Raw genomic sequence first — 26,814 nt, 5'->3', positions numbered from 1 at the left:
TCACTAGTAGCTTGGCCCCAGCCTTGCCAACAGGGCAGACTCAATGGCTTCCGCTCATTGGTGAACCTGTTTAGTAATGTTCTCACTTTTCCTCAGCCGCCCCCCCTCATCCGCTCCTTTCACAATGCCTGGAAGTTGCCGAGACCCACATCTCCCTCACTGTTTTCTTAAATATTGTTTTTCTTTTTCTTTTTCCACAAGGACACAATTGATGCAGCCTCCATCCAAACAAATAAAGAAGGGACACACACACACACACACACACGCACCCAACACCCCTCACAAACACTCTGCTTCCGACTCACATTTTCAAAGGATTTATAACCAAATATGGTCATGTCATGTCAGATTTGAATTACATGCGCCGATTCAATCGCATGCATACAGTAAGTTGTAATTTCTGTATTTTGTGAATAGTTTATCAATTATCATACAGAAATATAAAAAACAGCCACAGAGTACAGTCAAACACTTAGTCCAAAAGGGATAGCACCAAAAGGTCCTTGCCTTTTTGGTCTTGTTTCCATTTAGGCCCTATACAACCAATTAATAGACAACTGTTACAACTGAGTCTAAGAGCAACAATTGAAATATGAATAAAATCAAACAACCCATAACCTATTTATCAGTGAATATTCACAGAGCTACCTGATGCCATTCTCATTGTTTCCGCACAAGGGTTACCATGTATTTCAAAAGTATGTCATACTCGGAACAACACAATATCTAGGAACCCATTCTGAATCTGTCTTAAGAGATTTGGAACAACATGCTCCTGTTCACTCAATTGCCTGCCTGCATGAAACACTTTGATGCGGTGTGCCTCGCCTGTGTGAACCACTTTGATGTGAGCGGAATACAGTTCATGATGCAGTTTTGCAGTCCCTATATTAACTGTCTTGTGCCCGGGTTTTCTGTGAACCCAAGGCTACACTGATGATGAGGTAACTTTCCGCTTGTTCTTTTTTTCCTTTTTTTAAAGTTATGAGAGACCCCTGAACCCTCTGTTTCACCTCCCTCATCTCCTGCTTGGTTTATTATTGACGGATGTCCTGCGCGGGTGGTTTTATCCATGTTTCTGTGCAGCCTCGCAGGATGCATACAGAGAGGTGTGCGTGTGTGCATGTGTGCGTGCGTGCGTGCGTGCATGTGTGTGTGTGAGTGAGTGAGAGAGAGTTCCTGCACATCTGTCCACTACATTTCTAGCAGTCATGGAGGGAGGGAGGCAGGGGGGGGTTGTTTTTCAGTACCAGTAGAAGGTGTCTCCCATCAAGCCCTATCAATTTTTCCCCCCACACTTTTTGTTTCCTTCCTGTCTGTCCCCATTGCACGTCCCCGTCCTATAACGGGCAGCAAGCCAGAAGGTTCCGGTGACTTGTTATGGAGCGCTCATTAATCCATGTTCACCTGAATCTGTCACCTCAGCAAAAGCACCGTTTTAATGTGCTTTCAAATACAACTGTGTATATTATGTTTAATGTTTTTTTTTAATTGAGATGATGGTTTTCTTGGAAAACATTAGATTTTATTTTATATATATATATATATATATATATATATTTAAACTTGTAAGATTGCCTGACAATTACTGTAATTCATTCTAAAGAGCCCCTCAAATCCTATATGGCAAGTCTCCAATTTTGGTTTATAATTTGTTTATCCAGCAAGTTGGTAGCCTGCTCACTTCCTCTCATCCAGTTTCCTATGTCCTGGAGAGGGGAGATGCGTAGTAGGATAGCGGAAGGTAGGTAGATGGGGGAAACTCTGATTTGGATCATCTTACTCCTAGAGATAGCCAGGCACGTACATACCTCCCCAGGGTTTACCATATATATTTTTTCAAGGCGGCCTGAAAACACGCATTGCTTTCCTGCCATTACTTTTGCACAGACCTACTGGGTTAGACAAACTAATAGCCCACTAAAAATACTTGGAGCCGAGGGTCTGGGCTTGGGCCTTTTCCTGCGTTGCTTCCAGGGTGCGCGTGGGCCGTTGAGGAAAGAGGAAACGAGCATTGGTTGTGTGAGGCTTCCTGCACAACGTTATAAAGAGTCCCCTCCCTTTGGTCCACCACTGACACTCTTTACTCGGAGGTGGTGGAGCCAGTGAAGCAAGCATAACCAGAGGCATCTTAGATTGCAGACTGATCACTGAGCCAAGGGGTTTGACGTCAGTGTGGTGAACGTTAATCTCGTCCCTGCTGGTCGGGGTGAGTTGGAAGTGGTTTCTCAATCCATTTTACCCCCCATGATGTTTCTTGTGGCTGTTGATACAGCTGCTTGCTTGGATTATGGATTTTGTTTTCCCTCATGGAAATATGAGTTATCTTTTTTATCTGCTGATTTAGCCTTAGAAGGTTTTGACCTGGAGTTGAATCATGTAAAAAATAAGGAGTTTAATAAGGAGCCATTTAGAGAGCTTCCTTATAACTGTAATTCTTTGTTTGTTTAGATTTATTTATGCTTCATTAGATAGCAGAGAAACAGGAAAACAAATGCAGAGAGAAGGGAGACATGCAAGACATGGCGGGAGTAGTATTAAAGATGTGACTCGCATGAGCATGTGGTCCATGCAACTGGCTGAGCCACCAGGCACCGCGAAAATTGTTTTAACCCAAGGAATGTTCTTCTTAAGAGTGCAATTTACAGCTTAAGTACAGCTTCGGAAATAAGGTTTCAGTTGGAGGTTGAATTACACCAGCATGGGTTATTTCTGTCTTTTATTTTTTTTACTTTTGGAAATTATTACCATGCCACATTCCTTCTTGGCATTATGTAGTAAGTGTGATTTTGTGCTTATTAATGAAAGTCAACATACATACATACATACTAAAGAAGCATTTGCTGATGTCTGCCTTTCCTTACTCCCACAGGTACGAGTAGGGAGCTGGTCTCACCTAACAGATGTGTCTGGGACACTCCAGTCTATTTATTCAGTCAGTTTGACACAGGTAAGTCCACTTCAGACAGGGAAATCTAAACCTTACCAAATCTTTACACCCAATGTGTATTACAGTCATTTTATTCATTTTGATTGATGCTCTGTAAGGGTTTAAGGGGATGTTTTATCTACTTGTACCACTGTTAAGCATGCGATTACCTGCAATAACTCCCAACCCCTATCTCTATCAGCCATTCAGCAACTAATTGGTGATGGAGGTGGTGGAAGGATACAGGGTCAACGGCCGCGGTGAACCGAGGACCGAGACCACAGCGGAGGGATACGTGAAGGAGTTCACGCGGCATTCTGATGATGTCCTGCAGAACCTGGACGAGTTGCGTCACCGGAACATTCTGACCGATGCCACCCTGGAGGTCGGCAGTGTTCGCCTGCGGGCACACTGTGCCGTGCTCGTTGCATGCAGGTTGGTGCACTGCACGCGGGGTCACATCTTTGTTCCTCCCGGACTCATCCCTTTGTCTTTGTCTTAACTTTATAACGTTTTTGGTTTCATTTCTTGAAATCGACCTATCCCCTAACATTGTGTTGTTCATCACCTTTTTCCTCCCGGTCTTTGTCCTTTATTATCCCGCAGGGAAAAATCAGTCGCAGCAGTTAAGGTTACAACATATATGTAAGAATAAGAAAAGGAAAAAGTACTGTAGTACTAGAAACAAGGCAGAAAAACAATGACATCTGGGGATATTGGTCCCACTCTTCATGCCTCCTTCCCTCTCTACAAACTCCTGGCTTATGTATGGATGACTACTCTACACACACGCTCATCTCCTTCTCTTTTCTCCCCTCCCCACACACACAGCGGCTTCTTCTACTCTCTCTACACACGTCGCGTGTTGCTCCAGGGGCGCGACGGGCCGGAGCAGCTCATGACCGTGTTCCTGCCCAGCACCTTGGACCCATCCAGCGTGTCCCTGCTGTTGGACTTCATGTACACATCACGCCTGCCTCTGACACCACACAGCGCCCCCGGGGTCCTCAATGCCGCGGCCTACCTGCAGATGGACCACGTGGCCGATGCCTGCCGGGCCTTCATGCTGTTGCACAGGTCAATCCACAATCCACTTCAAATATCCTGCAGAGACATTTTGTCGAGGAAACTAGGAAGATGCTTCGGTATCTTCCTCATTCCGGCCTACAAAAAAATACATCCTTCTTGGACCACTCTGTTGGACAGGATTAGTTGACACGGTCACCCATTTGGGATACGAAAGCTTGGAAGATGCTATTATGTGGGTGACCAGGGCATACCTTGACCTGGCTGGAAGCCAATATAGTATTATTAAAATGTTATTGAGTGCATCTTGGTTTGTGACATGATGGGACATTAACCGTTTATTTTGTTCTACAGGGAGAGGGTGAGTGTTGTGCGTCCTCATTTGGAGCTGGACTCCAGTGTATCTGTAGCCTCTGTTGCTCCCCAGTTTGGGGACATGTCTAATCCAGCTCGTCAGCCAGTACTCCCAGTCCCTCTGCAGCCAACAGCTAAATCTGCCAGGTGAGAAGAACGGACTTGTGCAACACGCACTGTGTGTGTGTGTGTGTGTGTGTGTGTGTGTGTGTGTGTGTGTGTGTGTGTGTGTGTGTGTGTGTGTGTGCCTGCAGAATGCCAAGAGTGTTTCTGCGGGTGTCGTTTGTTTGTGTCTGCCTTTGTCTATTGACAAGTTTGGCTCATTACCCCGCTTCCTTTGTTTCTCCGCCAGGGTCCCAAGGGAGGGTGGGGCCTCTCTAAAGCCAGGGGCTTTCCCGACCTGTGAGCCCAGGTCACCGGTGCTGAAACAACAGCCCGAGTCGCCCCTCTTGGGCAGTCCCACCCCATCACCAGACAGCCCCAGTCGCTCCAGCTGTCAGCCCAACTCCCCTTCTGAGTCAAACACCTGCAGTCTCACCAACCAACTCATGGTACGACTGCATCAACACAGAACAACACACTCAATTCAATTCAATTCAAAGGGCTTTATTGGCATGAGAAAACATATGTTTACATTGCCAAAGCAGAAAGAACAATACAACAATACAGCAATACAATCAAAACGAAAATGATGTACATTTGAAGGTCAGAATCTTCAATAGATCAAATTCTATGTACCAAGGTCACCCGATGCAGGTATAGTGCAGGAATATACACAATGTCTTTAGGGTGGTTGTGTTCCATTTGATATCCTTCTCCTATCACAGCAACTCACAAATCTTGCTGCAGTGTTTGCACATTGTTGTACTTCGCCCAGCAGATATGGGAGTTTTTTGTCATTGGTCATGTTTTCAAAATCTCGGTGTGTGGTTGTAATCTGTGGGAAGTATGTGTCTCTGATGTCTTGGTACAATGGACATTGGACAGATGGTCAGTCTTGAAATGACCATTCTACTATAATTGTGATTGTTTTCAAAAGGTACTAGAAAACAAACTGTGCTCCAATATGGGCCTATTGGATATAGACATTTTGTCAAATGGGCTAGGATTATCATCAGGCATCCTGATAAATGTTGTTTTAGAATAAAAAAGCTTGTTACTCTGATGTAACCAATGTGGTTTTCTTTGTCCATCCAGAGTGACGCCAAACCAACTCCAGACCCCAAGGCCTGCAACTGGAAAAAATACAAGTACATCGTGCTAAACCCTCTCTGTGCTGTTGCCACGGTGAAGGAGGAGGAGCCAGAAGAACAGCAAAGTGGCACACCCACTTCTGACAGAACAGACATGATGACCCCCAAAGAGCCAAGAGAGGCGTGGTCTGGAGAAGTGCCTGGTCAGATTGATAGGTACGTTTGTGAAAACAGTAGTAGAGAAATAAATTATGAATGGATGAGAAATGACAATGTAAACAATAATATATCAGTATACAGATATTAACTTGCAGGCCACATTAAGTGATGGTGGGGTGCGCCAGTTGCCCACTATGATCTAATTAAAAGGAGGGCGATTCTCTTTCAGACAGGGGCGGGCCTCCTGCTACGAGGGTTCTGGCCGAGCCCCTCCCCTGGGGCCACCCTGCTCTGTGGACCACCAAGTAGAATCTCCCGTGCACGTGCACGGAACAGGTGAGCACAAATCAAACCTCTGTCTTATAGCCTTTACTTCACATACCCTCAAAAGGATTCACTTTAAGAGATATTCCACTTCCCATATTGTACAGTAATACATCTTGATTGATTGCCATTAATGTTTTCTCTTTCCTCAGTTTCGCCTCGTGTCATTTTTCCAAGAGACCCCACTGAACCAGAAGCAGCCCAACACAGCCAACATATTGTCAAGTGTGAGAATTACTGTGTGCCATTCTGTTACTCTGGCAATCTCGGTGGAACCAAGACTGTCTGTGCAGGTGAGGCAGTACGCTTACCCTTTCAATCAGTAGTAACAGTAGTAGTTTTTTGGTTTATTACTATATACTATATTACTAAACATGCACATTACAAAACAATATGCCAGGTTACGGCTGCCAGATTCGTATTTGATTGTAAAGGTCACGTGAATTCATATTTAATATCATGGTGTCTTCTACAGACCGGTCTGGCCCCTAGCACTGGGTGGGTGTTTTGCAGAAACCAAAAAGTGGAAGTCTGAGCCAATCTTCATCTGCGCTCAGGCGCTGATTGGCTCTTCCACTTTTTGGTTTCTGCACAAAAAGCGCTTGGGGGGGGGGCAGACTAGTTCACAGAAAACACATGATAATGTGAATTCACACGATGGAATTCTGGCGGATAGTATGGTATAACAGGCTAATGTTTCACTGAAGTAGCAGATCAGTTTTAGATGATGTATGCTGTGAGCTAATAGTTGGTAATCACCTTCACCCTGACAGGTGACAAGCCATACCGCTGTAATGTGTGTGGTGCTCAGTTTAATCGGCCTGCCAACCTGAAGACTCATTCTCGCATCCACTCTGGAGAGAAACCGTACCGCTGTGACACCTGCGGCGCACGATTTGTTCAGGTGAGGTCAAGACCTGCTTAAAAGCAGTTGTATAGTCATTAAGTACAGTTACTTAAGTGCTAGTCTCTTTAGTCGAGACAGACTAAAGAGGGCGCTGACTTTGTTTTGCCAATATTGCCAATCAATCAATGCTTTTTTTTAGGTGTTTTTTTTTTACTTTACTGGAGTATTTCCAATTTTCTAGGTAAATATTGTACTGTCACTCCACTAAAAGTACTTGAAAACTTTAGTTACTAGTTACTTTTTAGATTTAGATAATTCTTTTTTACAAAATAATAATACAGTAATCACTTCAGCCCTATATACATTTTGGCCATTTGAAAATAGCCAATCGGCATGTGTGTGCCGCGTGCATGTGTGTTCCACCTGGTCTTATATAGTTAGAGAAAGTTAGCGAAATGTGTGGCAAATCTGCAAAACAAATGCTTACCACTAGCTTTCTTTTATGAAGATGCCTACTATCACCTCTCAATTTGTTTCAACCTAGCCTTTAATTTCGTCAGCGCAAAAATTGAAAGCTTGGGGGAACGCATTGGCCACTCTGGTCTTGAAGTGGGAGTCAACCCTTCCGGGTGGGCGTTGCTCCACATTATTTGACATAGCGCTGCAATAGGGGGGGGGAGAGGAGCTAGGGGGTGAAGGACAGATTGGGGAGATCCAATCAGTGCGCAAATCTCAGCCGCGACCCGCCCCTCTAGACCAGAAACCTAACATGTTAGCTCAGGCTAGTTCCAACCCAACTTCCTTGGGAAACTTTGTGATATAAGGCAAAACATTAATTATGCTTTAAGTAGCATGTGACGTGTCAAGCTAGGGGGGTTTCATGATTCTGAATCTATTAGCATTAGTTTTGCACGAAAAACACTCATCGGGCTAAATTCTGCTTTAGCCAATTGCCCAAATGTGCCCAAATGTGCTGACCGTTTTTAGCCATAGGAGTGTTTTTCAAAACGAATGCTTGCAATTGATTCAGAATCATGAAAACCCCCTAGTTTGACATGTCACATGCTACTTAAAGCATAATGACATTTAGAAAAACGTGCCTTATATAGGTTGTTAATGGTACCCCAACCTTTTCAGCAGCTGTCACAAAGTTTCCCATTAAAGGGAGTTGAGTTGGAACAAATTGAGAGGTGACAATGTAACGTGACATACACCTTTATGAACACATTTGTGAAGAAAGCTAGTGGTAAGCATATATATATATATATATATATATTTCTCTTTTTTATTTATTTTTGATTTGCCACACATTTCGCTAACTTTCCCTAACTAATATGTCAGCCTAATGAGCCTATATCCGTTGTGTCCAGGTTGCGCACCTCAGAGCCCACGTTCTGATCCATACCGGGGAGAAGCCGTATCCCTGCCAGGTCTGTGGAACACGCTTCCGTCACCTGCAGACGTTGAAGAGCCACCTGCGCATTCACACCGGAGAGAAGCCCTACTCGGTGAGTGAGACGTGTCTGTTGCTGCCTGTCAGTGGTGGAAAGTTACATTGTAGATCGGCAATTTCCAATGGCTGAAACATTTTGAACTCTTTAAATGGGACATTCTGCAAAATGAGTATTTTCCACTTTCGGTACTTTAAGTACATTTTGATACCAATACTTTAGTACTTTTACTAAAGTAAATTTTGATTACCGGACTTGTGTAACGGAGTATTTCTACATTGCAGTATTGATACTTTTACTTAAGTAACAAATGTGAGTAGGCAGACAGATGCCATGCCTTAAAACAACCCTATACACTTAGTAGACCATGACCCCCAGCCAGGGGTCATGACCTATAAGGCTCTATACTGTAGGTCAGCTATAGTATTTCCCTCTAATGCAAATCTATTTGCCGAAAATCAATCTGGGAACCCATCGGCAAAAATAAACTATCTACAAACTCTCAGTGTACCCAGATAGTAGCGTCAAGAGCCGGCAAGATGCCGTCTAGAGCAGGTGTCTCTTCCGGGATTTTAAAAAGCTGTTGGCGCGCGATTCATTTCCATCCACCAGCTGTTTAAAAACCAGGAAGAGACGCTCTAGGCGGCATCTTGCCGCCTCTTGACGCTACTGTCTGAGTACACTGTCACACAACACATTGCATTGTCAGCTTGTAGATCTGCAATTTTTACAGAATGTTTGCCCCCCCAGAATAGGTTATAGTGATATACTGTAATACATACTGCACCATGCACAATGTTTTATTTGCTAAATGGCTTGCGTTGTGCAATAAAATACAACAGCACAAGTGCTGACATCAAACAGCACACTGTGTGATGTTGGCCAGATCGTCTAACCATCATCATCCCTGTTTTCCTCAGTGTGATAATTGTGACATACACTTTAACCATCATCATCCCTGTTTTCCTCAGTGTGATAATTGTGACATACACTTTAACCATCATCATCCCTGTTTTCCTCAGTGTGATAAGTGTGACATACACTTTCGCCACAAGAGCCAGCTGCGCCTCCACCTGCGACAGAAGCACGGGGCCATCACCAATACCAAGATCCGCTACAAGGTCCTGGCCGAGCCCTACCAGTCCATTCTGCAGGCTTGCTGAAGAGCCTCATGCCTATTACAGTGGATCCTGATCACTGGATCATTATTGTAAAATGGCTTGAATTTGGTAGCTGGCTGAATCTCTGACAGAATGTGAAATCAATCTATGGGTCGGGGCGGTACACATGGCTTTACTGTTTCATGTCGTCCTATTATTTCGGAGGCACCTAAATATACATCAGGTGGGGTTGTGTACTGATCCCGGGTTTAAGCAATACTAGCAAATATAATGAGTTATTACATCATCCTTGCTGAACTTAGGATGGCTGTGATTTACAAAAACGTTCACCCACTATAGCTGCATAGCGCTTTTTGCATCATCCTTTGACAAAAGATGACGCAAAGACAGCTATGCTTTGTTTAGCGGCTAAAGCATCTGGAGTCTAAATTAACATTTTGACACTTTCAGAGTTAAATTAACACACAATTATATAAACTGGCTATATTGTCAGAGATATGGGGCCTGGTAGCATAGCGTCACTACACAGTAAAACCCTGAGTATTAATTTAACCTCAGAGTTAAATTAACACTGGGTTTTTGGCGCATGTGTGATGGCAAGGTATGGAGCTTAGTGACCAAACATTAGCAGTGGAGATGGTTTGGCGGTGTCCTATGAAGCTATTATTGAAGAATGTGTTACTGAGGGTGAGTGAGGAGAGAGACAGAAGGGAATGGGGTGATGATGAGAAGATGAGAAGGCAAAGATATGTAGGCTACAGTGGAGAAATGAAGGTGAGGGCAAGGTGAAGAATTAACCAGAGGGATAAAGTAAAGTTATTGAGAGAGTGGTGTTGAGGTGATGGATAGAGCAAGTGAATTAAGTAAGAATTTTTGTTTTGTTGAAATCTCCATTTTCATCATGATACAGTATACTGTAGCAAAGTCTTGTGGCTGATGAGGTTTGGATTTGTCATCTTAAAATGTAATTCAACTAATATCATTAAAATGTAAGGCCTGGGGCCTGAATGGTATTTGACATGTATGTCAAATGAAGCAGTAATGTTATGGAGTATTTTTCTATTATAAGATATTTAAAAGGAAGAAAATGATTGTTTGTTGTTGGTATTAGTGTTTAATGATAATTATATTTTCTAGTCCAAGCAGGCAAAGGACTTTGTTGTCTTGTGCAGTATAAAGTATGGAATATGAATATGTAATAATGTTTAAAGAAACAAAACATTTGATAAGTGTGTAATGGGTTCTTTTGCTGGACAAAGACAAACTGGTTTTCTACAAATTAAATCTTTTTATATCAATTGGTATGTTTGTGTCATATTCAATCTTTTTGATATTCAGTGCCCCATCATGCTCATTATATTTGGTTGTGTGCTGAATTTTACAGGATTTGTAAATGTTGAAATACACGTAGATGTCCCCAAAAGAGGCAGGAGGATGAATTGAATAGTTTTTGTCTGTCTAGGTCTCCAAAGGGGTGTGTGTGTGTGTGTGTGTGTGTGTGTGTGTGTGTGTGTGAAAGAACACGTAATCGTAATGTTCTTGAAGCAGTGAACTAGCTTTTCTCCTTCCCGCCTTCAATTCCTTGCCTTCAGACTTCCTTCCTCTCCTTAATTTGCTCTTTTGACCCATGAATCATGTCTTCAGCAAAGTGAAAAGAGCCTGTTACGTTTTGTTTTATTTGGTTTTGTTTTTCTGGGTGTTGGTGTGGAAACAATGAAGACCAGGGCACCTGTTTCCGGTGGGATCCTAATACATGGTGCACACACACTGTCACTGCTCCAGCTATGCTCCTGCTGGTGCTTCCTGAGAGTGATGGGAGGTCCTGGGGCGGGGGGGGGGGGGGGGGTGTTCGGGGATCCAGACCCCTGTTGAACTCTCTCACCCTCTGTCGTCTCTTCTTCCTGATCGGTGATGAGTTGTGGCTGCTTGAGTTTATTGTCTAGGCTCGGCAGACAAACGTTGGAAGTGAGAGGGACTTTCCAACCCTCAGCCTCTCCACAACCTTCCTATCCATCTGGTACAACAAAGTCATCTCCATGGTATGATTTATAGGATTATGGCAATTGTCGTATTTTCCTAACAAACCCTGACTGGACAAAGAGCACATTACGCACAGTGGGCTATATTGTATATTAATTGTATAGGTGTCTCCCTGTCTCTCCTAGACTGACACTTGGCCTGAATTTAAATTTCCTTGCCAGGCTACTAGGCTAGCTATTCAGGGGCTGGAGCCAGGCTGTCTCTCTCCAGCTCTTTGATAAACAGAAAATCACACTTGAGTGAAGTGAGGGGCGAGTGAAGTGAGGGTTGCTCTAAACTTTCAGCCAATCAGAAAGGTGAAAGAAAGCGGAAAGTATCCATTTATCAGCTTCATTTTTATAGGCCTAGTGTTCCTGTTCCAGTTCCTTATTCTTTCGGTCATGACCCACTCTTCATGACCATAGGTCACGAATACAAGCGGACAAAATTAGTTTTCTCAGACGAGTGGCTGGCATCTCCCTTAGATATAGGGTGAGAAGTTCAATCACGCGAGAAAGACTCAGAGTAGAGTCGATGCTTCTTCGCCTGCAAAGGAGCCAGCTTAGGTGGTCAATATGCCTCTCGAGCGTCTCCCTAGGGAGGTCCTTGAGGCACATCCCACTGGGAGGAGACCCTGGGGCAGACCAAGGCGCAGTTGGAGGGATTACATCGACTCACTGGCCTTAGAACGCCTCGGGATCCCCCAGGAGGAAGTTACTAATGTTGCTCTGGAGAGGGAAGTCTGGACTCTCTGGTGGAGCTGTTGCCCCCGTGACCCGTCTACGAATAAGTGGTTGAAGATGGATGGATGGTAAATGGTGCATTTATATAGCGCCTTTATCCAAGGCGCTTTACATAGAATGTGCATTACATTCACCCATTCACATACACATTCATACACAGATGGCGGCGGAAACCATGCAAGGCACCAACCAGCACATCAGGAGCAATTAGGGGTTCAGTGTCAAGGACAAGGACAAGGACACTTTGACACTAAAAGGTCACATTCACACCAGAGAGCTTTCCTGCGATTAAAACGAATCATGCTGCGCATTTTCAGAAAGTGCACTTCGTTTGGCAGGTGTGAAGGCTCATTCGAATCCTAATGCGTATCAAAGAACCGCATTTTACTCCGAGCTAAAACGGGGGTTTCGCTTTGCTTCCAATCGCACTTGATTACGATTCGGTACAGGTGTGAATGCAATCCGCAGTAAATAAAGGAAATGAAGCAAACAATGTGGCGGGTGAGGATCTGAACACAGTTGGAGACGGAGAAGGCATATTTTACGCAGCGCAAAGATGTCCCGTTACCGTGGATAGACGTGGTCGAATGAGGAGACTGAAGCCCTGCTCGAAATGAGGACGTGTACATTAATCAATTGCTTAAGAAAACACATAACAAAACACATAACCACTGTGTAGGCTAGTTTATGAATGAATGGAACACATTGATAAAGGTCCCCCCTGCTGCGTTTCCAATTGCTGCGAATGACAGTGTGAAGGCAAACCGCAGCAAATTAAATATGCAAGAATCCCAAATTCTCCGCCCATACGCATTGAGTCTACCGAAGTATTAGGTGAGAATGTGACCTAACTCTGGGGGAGCCCGGGTTCGTACTGGCAACCTTGTGGTTACCATCCAGCCACTCTTCCCCTGAGCCACCACCCCATCCCCATGGATGGATGGATAGTGTTCCAGTTCCAATTTTGTCTGCTCATTTATTTGTATCATAACTTCCACTTGTACTTGTTTTGATGAAATTGGCATAATAACCCGAACATGCATTAGCTGGAGAGACATGGAAACTCCTATTAGTGAACAAACACTATATCAATGAGTACTATCAGAATATAGAGCTATTATCATTTTAATCACTTAAACTTATTTTTTGGTTGATACCATTTTTTAGGGGAGAGCTTAGCCAGAGCTCTTAGTTGATCCCTTTGAACTGAGTTGATTGAGCCATGAAAGTGTCAAACTTGTTCTGTGCTTGTGTTATGTCAGAGGGAGGGGGGGGACAGGGAGTGTGTTTGTACTGTTGTGTAACATACACAGACCTCACCTGCCTAGTGTCCCTTAGTTTAAACCGTTACATCTGACTATAGTACATCTCTAGTCTATAATAGTAATAATACATTATAGTTATTATCAGGCTATGATGACTTTTCTCTGATGTCCCTCCCTCTCTCGCTTCTCTTTTGATCTGCCTCCCTCTAGCGTCCGCTAGATACACAACAGGAAGCGCTTTGCTGTTTTGCAGTTTGTGAACGGTTTTTGGCTGTGTGATAAAAATAAAATAAATAAATAAAATAAAATCACTGTCGATTCCATTCCAATACCAGAACTAATAATTGTGTATTATGCCGTGAACCTTCTCCTCACCTCATCTTCAGGAACGTCGCAGACTATTCTCGAAGAACTGATGTTCTACTTGCAGGTCTCTCGGTTTTTCTAGAGACAGTCGAGTTCGGAATATTAATTAATATAAATTAATTTACCTCCACCGTATACACACAAGTAACGGCCAGTATATATATTTATAAAGGCTAAGGTGTCAGTGTCTATCTAAATGTAGCCTATCTAAATTTAACACAAAGTAGGAAAAGCCCACTGCCATGTCAGTCGGGTGGCCAGACAATTCAAAAGGGAAATATATCGCACAGCATAATGGTACAAGTAGGCTACTGTTGTAGGCTACTACACAGCACTGTGACAGGCTGACAGCAGATGTTTTAGGTTGGTAATCGGGTCACTTTGCAGGCTGTCGATCCGGTCTATGTCTGGAGCGGATACGTCTAGTGAGCTAATCTAGGCAGGAAGTTCTAAATTAGCTCAAAAGACGGAGCCGCTTTCATGTATGTCAGGTGCGTGAAAACTACCGGATATAGAAGGCGGGCCTTTAGACCGGATTGAGCAGGGTATTTCAGAATACCCTGAAATACCGGCGAGTAAACCGGCGAGGCTTAATTCGTTCGTTGTTTTGGATGAACTGGGGGGCTGGGCCATATGTCTATGGGCTGGGCCACCAGGGCACGTGGTGCTCGGCGTGATTGGATGTAGCAGTTACATATTGTCCCATTCGTCAGTCTATCCTTTTCCCCAAAAGAACAGATCTACAAGCTATAACAGCGCGCCGCGCGTCGTTAGCTTGTAGGTCTGTTCTTTTTGTCAAGCGACACCGTCATAACACTGCATGGCTCAGGACCAGGAATCACATCAGCAGGGGGTTTGCTCCTCAGCTAGTGTCAGGAAGCTCGGTGTGACTGGTGGTGGACCTGGTGGTGATGTTGGATGAACACAACACGCTGTCTGGAGGAGGTATGGTAGAACATTCTATACAACCATGTTCTTTTACAGGGCTTAAGGTCAACTTCTGAGTTCTGACTATTGTTTGTTCGCTTAATTGGGTCTGCTATGTTATGGTGCGTTTAGTCTAGTAGGCTAGTCATCGACTCACTTAACCAGGTACCGTTAGAACAAAGTAAAGGTGCACTTTGACCAACTTTGACCGTGCTCACTGCTATTAGACGAGTTTGACCCCCCCCCCTGATCAGATCTGTTCTTTAACTACATAGAAGTGTCTATTTGTATGTCTCTAAATGTTTTGATGAATTGAACAATGTGGACCCTGTTGTAAACAAGTGTAATGCTTAATTGGGTCGTCCACTCACAGTTAACAGTCTTTGTATTGAGTTTGTGCTTAAAATGTGCTGTCAATTCTACAAACTGTTAATAAATATTTCAATCAATCAATCAATGGTACAGTTACCAGGGTAACTAGGCACATTATTAATAACATAGATTATTTTCACTTTATGGTGAATTAAACAATTGAATGTTGAATTGAATTGACTTGCCTGTTTTTGTGGATTTAAATGGGATAGAATGGTTTTTTAATGTGCAAGCATGTTTGTGCAGATGAGTGGTTATTTTGGGCTGTTAATCTTAGAACCCTATTGAACAGTGTTTGGGATATGAACCATTAATACAATAGGCTACTTATTGTAGCCTAGCCTTCATTGTGTGCATACAATTCCATAGTAGGTGGATATTATGAAATCAAATGGTTGAGCCATTTGGTGTGAGGTTGAACATTTGAACTCCAGCTTGTTTATCACGGCAGGGGTCTTTCAACAGACCAAAATATTTTCTACATGCCCTGGCCGAGCAAAATGTAACCCTTTACTACAGTACGTTGTCCTCATATATGAAATTCTGTTATTATGCATCTTTAGGATCACATAAATCTGGTGTTCTTGGATACTGTGCTCCTCTGCTTTAGCAGGTGGGTACACACACACACACACACACACACACACACACACACACACACACACACACACACACACACACACACACACACACACACACAGAATGCACAGAATCTTATGTACACGTACATTCTACAGTACGCTCTCCCTACACACTTGCTGTCAAACTTTTATTCAGTGTGCTTTCAGTCAAAGGCTTGCATGACGTGCCATTATTTATTTCAGTAGTACTAATGGTTGAGCTTAGTATTTAATTTGCTAAACAGAGATGGGGAGACACCTTTTACTGAACAAGCAATGCTTACGATCAGAATATACAGTTTATCACAACTGTAATAATAGTATGCTTGTACTTCCTCTCCCAGTGTAAATTCTTCCGCCCCTCCTTCAACACACATCGCTCCAACGAACTGCAGCGGCCAAAGAGGCATCTATTGTTTTAATATCTATGGAACACGCAACTTGGACAGGGTTTAAAACATGTCATGCCGAACGCCAATCAGAGCCTCACTAAAGACATGCTTTGGTCAATGAGGAAGTATTTGGGTAATACTTAACAAGTGCTCGTCTCAACACGGGTCCTGTAAATGAGGAAATGACTACCATTTTACGATTTGGCCATGATGCATTTGGTGGTATATCTGTTCGAGTGTCCTCTGTGGATACTTTAACTGATATTATTGGACTTCTGGAAAATCAATTGTGTATTCATAGATAAATTAATACCAGACTTCCTGGGCAAAGGAAGAGGTAATGTAAAGCTCCTTTTTTTTTAACAGACATATTTTGTGGAGATTAATAATGTACATTTATTGAAGAGATGCCTTTTCTGATGTTTTAAACGACACCAGGCAGGGGATATTTGGACAGAGACTTTAACCAATTAAGGTGCCGTCACACCAAGTTTTAATTCTGCCAATGCATTACTTTTTTTGTGGAAATCAGCAAATGGCAACAACTACACCACCCGCCCGCACTATGTGTGCGGGCGGTGCTTATAGAAGCCTGCACGGCCAGGGTTTGTATGGAAATCAAGCGCTTCCCTTCCCTAGTTCAGCTACAGATATGCTGGATCACTGTAACGCACCTGGGAATGATATAAACTGATTTAAGGTGTAGATTATCATGAGATTTATTATGTGGTCTAATCAGAAACCTGCCAATCAGAATCAAGTATTGGGACTAACCATTTTTAGAACTAGGATTTTACTGTGCAGTGCCTGTCATTTTCACATACCTTGAACCTATCTCCCTCTCTTCTTCCCCCTAGCCATGACTAAGGCCAATCCCCAGCCAGAGATCCAGCGCGTGGAGCCACATGTTCCAGATGGGGGCTATGGCTGGGTGATGGTGGGGGCCATGTTTGTCAGCAACATGCTGGTGTTTGGTGTGATCCGCAGTTTGGGGGTTTTCTTCGTGGAGTTTGTGGAGTACTTTGAGGAGAGCGCCCAGGCCATCTCCTGGATCAGCTCCATAGGACTAGCAGCGGAGCAGATCTTCAGTGAGTCCATGTTGTATTTATGAATAAATAATTATTAACATCATTGAATGTCAGAAGACCCCTCTGGCCCCAGACAGGTTGGATCTTATAACTCTGTGTATGTGTGCGTGCGTGTGTGTTTTCCAGGCCCGCTGGGCACAGCACTGTGTAATGCGTATGGTGCCAGGCCAGTAGTAATGGCAGGGGGCTGCCTCACTGGACTGGGTCTCATACTGGCCTCACAGGCCAAATGCCTCACACACCTCTACCTCACTATGGGCGGCATTACAGGTAGAGCATATCTCTAAACAGAGACAATTATTTTTATTTTTCGTTTAGGTTTTATGACCTCAATTACACCCAAACAACCTGAACTTTTAACATTCAGTGGATTTTCTGTGTTCTGTGAAGCCTTTTGAACTGCAATGAAAACAGGCAAAACAGTGAAAATCTGCTGGCAAATTGTCATATACTCTTGCAGGCTCTTACATCACACTCAGAGCACTTGTCAGAGCTAGAAAACCACAGAAAATCTACTGAATGTTAAAAGTTCAGGTTTTTTGGGTGCACTTGAGCTCAGAAAACCTAAAAACAATCCCTTAGAAGATATACAATGATTATTTTGGTTTTGTTCCCCTTCCCCCATTGTGGTTCGGACCTCTGTGGCATGTTGCAGTAGATGGCGTTTGTATTGTGTCCCAGGTTAGCTGAGAGACACTGCTGGTGCTCATGCATCTGTTTTGGAAGTGTGCCCAGTCTGTTTACATTAAGTACCAGTAAGAACGCCCAAGGGAAGTTAATTATACAACGGTATAAGTTGACAACGGTAAAACACACCGTCGGAGCTCTGCGGTAGGTAGAACATCAACATGCCTGTGAGGTGACCTGTTCAAAATATAGACATGAATGAACAATGTCAGTCGGGATCAGGATGTATTTATTATTGAGAATTCCACTCTTCAAAGTCGGTGCTCGTAACCTCGTAAAGGCAGTGACGTCCCAGTGACAGGTTCTCTGTCTGCTGTCCCCCCTCTGCTCTGTTAACATTATGGGTAACTCATTCAAGTGGTAAATTAAATGAAATGTGAAATACATCCTCTATTGAGAAAACAACAATATACTTCATACATTTGGAAACATATTTTTATTCAAATCAATATAGTTCATTTCGTCCATATGATGTCCATATATGGTCATGCCTGGGGGTGACCGTCCAAACAACTGACTGACGGGAAATGCATTTCATAGTAAATACGACCTGTGGTTGCAACAATGTGCGATTTGGAAACGGTGATAACAACCAATTAGACAGTGTGCTTATCGACACGCAAGGCCATCGGCTCCTTGTGTGGGCACTCGCTCTCCTAGTGGCTCGCTCAGGTGTGGGCCTGCCTTGTTTTCAAGTGCCATAAAATGGAAAAGTGATTGAGGACTGGTTTGTGACGGGTGCTAAATGCATGTACACTCATCGGGATCACCTTCCTCCTCTCCTAGGTTTGGGCTGGGCCCTGGTGTTCACACCAATGATGGCCACAGTGATGCGCTGCTTCACACGCAGGCGCTCCCTGGCTTTGTCTCTGGGATTCACAGGCATCGGCATCTCCTGCTTCGCTTTCTCCCCCCTCTTCCAGCTGTTGGTGGACACATACAGCTGGCGGGGGTCTTTGCTCATCCTGGGTGGGCTCAGCCTCAACTTGGTGGCCTGCGGTGCACTTATCCGTCCCCAGGGAGGACAAATTAAGGTTGTGGTTAAGGTGGGACAAGTTGCTCTGCTTAACTGGTGGCTTAATCAGTTTGTTAATACATTTGGAGAAACCCCTTTATTCTTTTTAAATATTAAGCAACATGGCAGTGAAATGTGCTTAAAGAAAAGCTGACCTACTTACTGTATATCAGACAGGCTGATTAAATATTTATTTTTACTGCAATAATCTTAATAACAAACTGGAAGTTGATTTTCATACTACACTGAGCTGAAACCAGAGGCTTCTTTCAAAATGGAACCACATTCAAAGGTCCACACAAGGCACACATACCACATATGGTCCTTTTAAATTCAACAGGTTAATCAATTGGTGACAAACAGAGTTTGGATATAGACGATATCGGGTATAGAATAAAATGTCAGGTGTTTTGTGAAAATGTATTTCCAATATGTATCTCTCTCTCTCCCCTCATCTCCCTTCCAGGAAAAGACGGAGTCAAGATCTTCGTGTTCTGCCTTCCTGTGGCAAGTCTACTCCTACCTGGAGCTGTCGCTGATCTTCCAGAGGCCTTTCGTCACCTACTGTGTGGCCATCACTCTATTCAACGGCGGCTACTTCATTCCTTACATCCATCTGGTGGCCCACGCCCGCCAGGTGGGCTTCTCCGAGTACCAAGCTGCCTTCGTCATCTCTGCCACCGGCGTCACTGACATGGTTGGCCGTGTGCTGTCAGGCTGGTCCGCGGACCTGGGCCACATCCGTCTGATTCACTGGCTCACCCTCTGGACGAGCCTGACGGGCGTGTTTATTGTGATGCTGCCCGTGGCGACCCTGGGGGGTTCCTACGCCGGTTTGATGGTGTTCAGCCTGGCATATGGCTTCTGTGCCGGGGCTCTGACCCCCGTGATCTTCTCTGTGGTGCCCCAGCTTGTAGGCATGGATCGCATGGTGGGGGCTCTGGGGCTGGTGATGCTTATCGAAAGCATCGGAGCACTCCTGGGGGCTCCGCTGTCGGGTGAGTGCACATCTGACAACTGAGATCATAGTGCTAAGTTGGGGGTAGTAATATTTATTTTGTATTGTTGCATGTAGGTATACTGTCTGTGTGAGATCAAAGGAAGTTGAGTTGTAGTTTCTCCCTTTGTCAATACATTTATTTTTTATTATTTTGTGCCCATGCTCTTCAACTTCCTTTGATCTCAGTACACTTTGGGGCCGGCAGCACCTGTTTCCAAAGAACTGGGACGTGTGCACTACTCTTTGATTGTGATCAACATAACTGGTATATAAAATAAACAAACAAACACATTTTTTTAAAGTATCAAATAGCAAATAGCTTAACAATAAGTGAAGTACAAGAAGTTGAGCCCAGGTTATTGAGTCTTCTTGAATAGTACACAGCAAGGTAGGTCCTGGAAGCCAATGTACTCACTGTAAGTCTTTGCAGAATAGGTACATTTTTGGTGGCCCCAATAAACAATGCATCAATCCAAAAGTTGTGATAACCAAACGTAGAGCGGTTCGATGTCAAGGATAACCCTGTTCTGCTGCGCTGTCGATGATGAGCTGCTACTGTAGGGCATTTGAGGCTACGCATAGTTTAGTTAGACAGTGGTGGGATCACATGATACGTGGGCTATTGGTACTTCAGAAAAGGTCAACAGGGGAAGACCGTAAAACACTATGAGTGTTTTCTGCCATGATGACACTGCAGTCCATGTCGTGTCAGGTTAATGTGCAATCTTGAATGGGGGAGAAGAAGAAGATCATCTGTGGTGTACAGGATTATTAGAATAATACTTTCTTCAATGATTTTCTCACAGAACTGTAATGCGTATGTTGTTAGTAACTCTAACTCTGCACTTTCACTTCTGTTCAAACTGTCTGGGTTGAGACAGAGGGGAGAAAGCACAAGTTTCCTCAACCTGGCTATTCCAAACTCTCAGTGAGTTGCTTTAATACTTGGACTGTGCGGGATTAAATAATCGTAATCCCCATTTGACTGCCGTTGTTTTTCACTAACCTTTTGAAGAACCACCCAGCGATTGTCATTCCATTTCATGCAAATCCGCCTTAAAATAGTGTGTCCAAAACGATTCCACAGCAGCGGGGAACTGGGAGACACAGGCACTGCCATTATGGGCCATAAACTTTGCATTGCGCCTCCATTTCCCAGAAGCCCTGAGAAGCTTGTGTGACTGATTTTTTTCTCTCCACGTGATCAGGTCACGTGACGTATCCTAGAGAAACCATGTATCTCTTAGCGAATTAAACAATGAAAACAAAATTCAGGAATGTCTTGATCAACAGTCAAACTGTTTTAAGTAACTAAAAAGCATGGAGCAGACAGTCTATTTAATTACATAAAATGCTGTAGGTTTTAAAAAAGAACACAAAGAAATAAAAACCACAAGTGTCCTTCAGATACGTTTTATTCAAGTAGGCATGAGCCACTCTTTTAGCAGAGCCTTCTTCCTCAGCGTGATACGAAATACAGCACCGGTATGTCACCTGCCACCATGCATACTTGAATAAAAAGTACTTCAAGGACTTTGAGTGCTGGGCTGGCATTAGTCTGTTTTATTGAACTCTTCTGAGCTGTGTTTACATTCTTCCTAGTTTGTGCTAGTAACAAAACCACAAAGTGGCTTTATTGTACCAATGACATACAATAAAGCCACTTATTATGAAAGGTTAATGCAATGTGATAAGGGATTCGTCCTTTTTATGTCCATTAATGAATTCATTCCTGTGACCTGTGCCCTCCGCCATCACCACACAGCAAAGTCCAAATTTAACTGAATTAATTGGACTTTACTTAATTGTCAAGCAGAAGAAGTCTCTCCTGGCACTTGTATGTCCTCCTTCATTGGTTCTTTTTCATATAACAATGTCTCCACTCTGACTGGTTCTCCCCTCGCTTATCGTCTGTTTTCTTGTCTCTCTCTCTTCAAAGGATTCCTCAAGGACTATACAGGCAGCTACCTCGCCTCCCTCGTGCTCGCTGGTTCTTCCCTCGTTCTGGGAGCCCTGGTCCTCACAACTCTGCCACACTTCTTCTCCCGCACAGACCCTCCTCTGAAATGTTCCTCTGACAGCAAAAAGGAGGCTGAAAGCTCAGAATCTGGACTGATGGATAATCCTGACCCAAACCCGGATAAACTCGACCCTTTGGAGACAATTTGCTATTCGGAAACCCTGCCGAGCTTTGCTGAAACAGTCCCAGACCAGCATCACAGTTTGTGCTCCTAAACTAAAGCAGGAGAATTAATGTGAGTGGCTGAATGGTTTATGACCTACTAGTGAATGTAAGTGCATCAATACATACTGTAATCATGTTTGGGACCATATTGCTTGAGTCCAACAGATCCTTGTCACGGTACTTCAGTTGGGTCCTTGCATTAATGTGCACTAACTGTACAGTACATGCAACCGCCAGGGTTTAAAGGATACCAGCAATTCTTGGATGCCAGTAGCCATTACAACACCAGTCAGCAGGGTAATGGGTATTATTACAGAGAGGGTCCATCAAACTACGTTTTCTCTGTTCTCAGTCCTATTAAACAATATAGCTGAGAAAGGATGTAAAAAGAGTAGATGAGATGACATTCAAAACACAAGTCACTAGCTGGATTTGACTCCAGGATGATTTGGTGTGCGTGTGTCCACTATACTGTATGTGATGCATTGCACACACAAATTGGATGAGCCACCAGTGAGAATTCACTCTGCCTCCTATATTCAGAGCTTAAAATGAAAGGCGTAGGCCTTCATTATACGCAAATGTTGGGAGGGCCTTCAGGCTTCCTAGCACAGCCTTCGCTCAGCCTCACATCTTGGATCGTATGACGGTAAGAAATGTGTAACCTTTAGGGCTCACCTCACACTCCCTAAATGATCCCTTACATATCCTACAGTATGTACTCGGCAGGGGCATGTACTAGGCACTCATATCATGTGCACATAGCACGTCACTGCAGCCCTTCGTGCGCTTACTGTTGGCATGTATTGCTATGAAATTGTGCAATATAGCAATTCTGGTATTTCAGCATGAAGGTAATATGATCAGTAATATGATCTTTTTAATATGATTATATTACAGATCGCTTTCTTGTTAAAATCCAATCCACACACTCCACACACAGTTTTCACTCTTGTGGTTTCCCATCATTTTAAAAGGTAGAACATTTGAGGTCTATCTTTTCTGTATACCAAATGCATCCTTGCTATTTCTGGAAACTGACAGAGAGGGGACTACATGTTATTTCACATTGTCATATAGCCTGAGTGTTCTGTGCACTAAACAGTGGCTCACATTCAGAACCCTCTCATTTTTACATAATTAAATTCAGAACGACAATGACATACAGTACATGTTGCTGATAGCCGGGTGATCTTTCTTGGATTTAGCAGGAGTTGTGATCAGATTTGGACCATCGGTGGTCGGCTAGTCCAGTGTTCGGCACGGAACACGTTACTGACTCTTATGAAACATTATAGTACTTGGTGTGAATTTCTTTACTCCACCACATACAAAAAGGATGGGACCTGGACGGTATAGAATCCTTGGGGACTCCGGTCAATGAAGTGTATATACAGTATGGTTCAAGTGGATTACATGAACAATGTGTCTCTGATGGTGGAGAGACATCATTTACCTCTGGCTTTGTTTGACAAATGAATGAAGTAATGTTTTTCAAAGCACAGCAGTTGTCAACAGATGATGCTATAACTATTAACTACCTGGCTGACACGTTCATATTTCAATCAACGCCGAACCCCGACAGGGTGATGAAGGACCGTCACCCTGAAGGGTTTTATCGGTTCACTGTACATTATCCAGCTTATTACACAGCTAATTACAAACCAAACCAATGATTTAACCACTTGAATTGAATGGTCCATATCCTGTTTTCGTAATTATAGCCGATTTACAAGCTTGTCACATTGTGATATATCTTGTGGGATATTTTCTGCAAAAAGATTTAGGGTAGAGGGGGAAGGAGTGGACCAAGTACAGAACCTTGTGGTACTTAGGTTAGTGAAGTATTTAGAGTCTAAATGGTGTTAAGACAAAATAATATTTTGTCTTGGACGCATATTTGTTCAAAAAATATGTTTTTGCTATGAAGATTTGAAGATTATTGTCCATAGCAACATAAACATACATAGGCAGCTGCAGAATCATCTACTGTATTCAACAATTCTAATAGTCATAGATAAATTGTGTGTTTTTCATGTTTACCAATTTGTTTCTATCAAGTCACATTTTATATTGTTTTTGTTTCCTTTATACTTTTGCACTTTGAGAAACAATAGACCAAGGGTGTTACTGCATGCTGAATAGAGAATAGAGATACATACTGCATAGAGAAACCCATGGTGTGTTTGAGTCAAGTTCAAAGAGCATTAGGTTTGTAGGTTAGGTTCGTAGGAGTGCTATAACTGGGTCACTGTGACATGCCAAATCGTAATGGCCTGCTTCGTTCGGTCACAGTGGTCATTATGTAAAAATGTAACCCGAGAAACGAAATGCAGATGGTTGCTTATTTACAGAAGCGTTCTATTCCACTACTAAAGCATGTTTAAGGACATGTTCTTAGAAGTGGGGCATAACAGACAGTTTCTCTCATTTTTCCAGATCATATTTTTATCTTGAATAATTGTACATAACAGAATGCCATAATTAACAGAGAATGTAGTACTTCCAAAGCTGCATGCAAGTGCAGTACCCCTTCACTGATGCAACACTGCATTAGTGAGGTCAGGTATGATGTTTCTTCATAGGAGTCCCTTAGAGTTCTTCATGGACATTCCAAAAGCACTTCACATAACACTAACTAAGGAGGAGGTCAGGCAAGACACTCAAACTCAGCGTAGGCCATATTGGCCTATCGTACATGCAGACCATGCTTAGTGGAATAAATGGGCTGTGCAAGAAGCTGGATTTAGTGAAAATGCAGGAACCCTGGCCTTTGGTCACTGTAAACCTTAGCATGTGAGCCTTAATTCCCAGTGCTGGATAGTTGAAGTCTCTCCTGGCACACCAGTCCTCTGTCTATAAACATATCATATTCTCAAGAAAACACATCTCTGCTGTCCAACCAGTGTGATATGTTTAACACCTTCCTGATATCCCCAGGCACAGTCGGTGTGCAGTATGAAGCAGTGATGCAATGGAAGAGTTCAGTTTATGTTTTTCGCATGAACTATAATGATCATTGTTTTTTGCTTTGTTCAAGTCGAGAATGGTGAACAATAGCTATATTGTAATTTTGGGGTTATTTATTAACCTTTTATGATCTTGGCAACTTGTTTTTCATTATTGTCGTCAAGCAGGAAGACTTACTGATTATTTTCCACACTTTGCCTTGGCAAGCGTTCAAAGCCAGCAGTGTTATGGCTGGCAGTAAGGAGCCATACTATTGATAATGAGCTTCTCTGGGCTTTTTTTAAAATGGCATTATTCTGTAGGTTCCTTACGGCCGTGGTTTTCTGCTAGGTTCCCAAGAGAATAGCAGGGAAAATAGTTTAGGCAAGTACAATGTACCATTATTATTATGTACGCACTGATGGAATTGTATTGTGATTTAGCAAAAAGCTTCACATTTGAGGGTCACTGTATTGAAATCTTCAGTATTTTTACATTCATTAACATGAGAATCAAGACTTAATTATTGTATTTTGTTTTTGTACTGTTTTTGTACTACTCAAGACTTGAGTATTGCATTAAATTTGTATAAACCACACAACATTTGTCTACCCATAATCCAAGCCCAAAATCCCAACCTGCACCCAACGATAACTGATGATGATGATGATGATGATTTGTGTCCGTCTTAACTTGAATAAGATTTAATAACCATATAATATGATTGTTGTACTAATGGGAAAATGTTTTGAATACTGACTAAAACACTACGCTCACTGGAAATGTGTTTATATTGTGTTATTTCCAAGTGCTGTACATGAGCATTGATTGCTGACAGTAACACTAATGTTACATCAAAAGTGTTAGACAGCCAATCTGATATTGTGAAGAAAATACCTTTTTATTTACATCAAGGACATGAGACTGGATATGGTGTTGTGCTCCTTTCTCTCTCTTTAGTACTTTTCAACTGATTTGGGTCAGGGTGCACTTCGAGGTAAAAAACAATCCTAATAGATTATGCGCATGCATGAAGTGAATGGCAAATCAAGTAGCAAAGTGAGTGACAAAGTCAGTTTAACGTCGTTTTAACATAATTTAATGCAGTCAGATAGGACTTTTCTGTTTATATGTATGGGTTGTCAAGGCCAGAAAGTAGTTTTTGCCACTTAGTAAATGTTCCCACATAACTTCCTTGTATGAGGATGATGTCAAGTGCATACCCTCTATAGCTAACACTCTTAAGATCTGCTGCAATATTATTAAACTTATTGACAGGGGAGGTTTTCATAATATAAGTAATTTTTTTAATGAAACGCTATATAGTCTTCAACTGTGTTTCAAGGACAACAGATATAAGGAGTTGTGGGAAAAGGACTTGGATGTTGAACTCGATACCGAGATGTAGTCAGATTGCCTTTGAATCTGCTAGGAAAATATTGTCATGTAATGGAGTCACAGAGAGCCAGTGCATGGTATTTCACAGTACCCCTTACTTTCTAAACAGAATTGGACCTCATTTGTCACTCTTAGGCTATGTGCGAAGTGTAAAAATCCTGGAAAACATTACTAAGGAGCATATCTCAATTTTCCACACCACTAAAGAGAGAACTAGGTTGTTCCTCTTGGATTTACTTATGGGACAGTTGTCTTTATCCACTTGTTAGCGACGTGATTCATCCAATTCCAGTGGATCAGGGAGAAACCTTCAGTCACAGGTTAGAAAACATTTAAGGTTTTATTTAAAATGTATAATAATCCTTTCCTTGATCATCTCCCTGG

General features: G+C 42.9%; 2 protein-coding genes across 3 annotated transcripts; both read left to right on the top strand.

Moving 5' to 3' along the window:
* Positions 1–1,993: 1,993 nt before the first annotated feature.
* bcl6b (BCL6B transcription repressor) lies at positions 1,994–10,708 on the top strand. Its single transcript, XM_083788551.1, has 12 exons — positions 1,994–2,209; positions 2,873–2,950; positions 3,132–3,364; positions 3,761–4,006; positions 4,310–4,456; positions 4,662–4,860; positions 5,507–5,718; positions 5,891–5,997; positions 6,138–6,278; positions 6,759–6,889; positions 8,203–8,340; positions 9,306–10,708. Exons 3-12 carry the CDS (start codon positions 3,153–3,155, stop codon positions 9,444–9,446), a joined length of 1,674 nt encoding a protein of 557 aa, XP_083644677.1. The 5' UTR covers positions 1,994–2,209; positions 2,873–2,950; positions 3,132–3,152; the 3' UTR covers positions 9,447–10,708.
* A 3,907-nt stretch (positions 10,709–14,615) lies between these two features.
* Positions 14,616–25,800, top strand: LOC310875839 (monocarboxylate transporter 13-like). 2 transcript variants are annotated; one of them, XM_083789237.1, is made up of 7 exons: positions 14,616–14,742; positions 15,660–15,709; positions 16,966–17,196; positions 17,323–17,466; positions 18,670–18,929; positions 19,365–19,896; positions 21,838–25,800. In XM_083789237.1, the coding sequence occupies exons 3-7, from the start codon at positions 16,968–16,970 to the stop codon at positions 22,131–22,133; spliced, it is 1,461 nt and encodes a 486-aa protein (XP_083645363.1). In that variant the 5' UTR covers positions 14,616–14,742; positions 15,660–15,709; positions 16,966–16,967; the 3' UTR covers positions 22,134–25,800. The 2 variants fall into 2 exon arrangements, with proteins under 2 accessions (XP_083645363.1, XP_083645362.1); XM_083789236.1 differs by lacking the exon at positions 15,660–15,709 and having other exon boundaries at positions 14,648–14,742.
* The last annotated feature ends 1,014 nt before the right edge of the window (positions 25,801–26,814 follow it).

Source organism: Protomyctophum parallelum, assembly GCF_964188405.1.
Source record: "Protomyctophum parallelum genome assembly, chromosome: 18".
NCBI classification, from domain to species: Eukaryota; Metazoa; Chordata; class Actinopteri; order Myctophiformes; family Myctophidae; genus Protomyctophum; species Protomyctophum parallelum.
The sequence above is the reverse complement of the archived record's forward strand: the minus strand, read 5'-3'. Positions and strand labels throughout refer to the sequence as shown.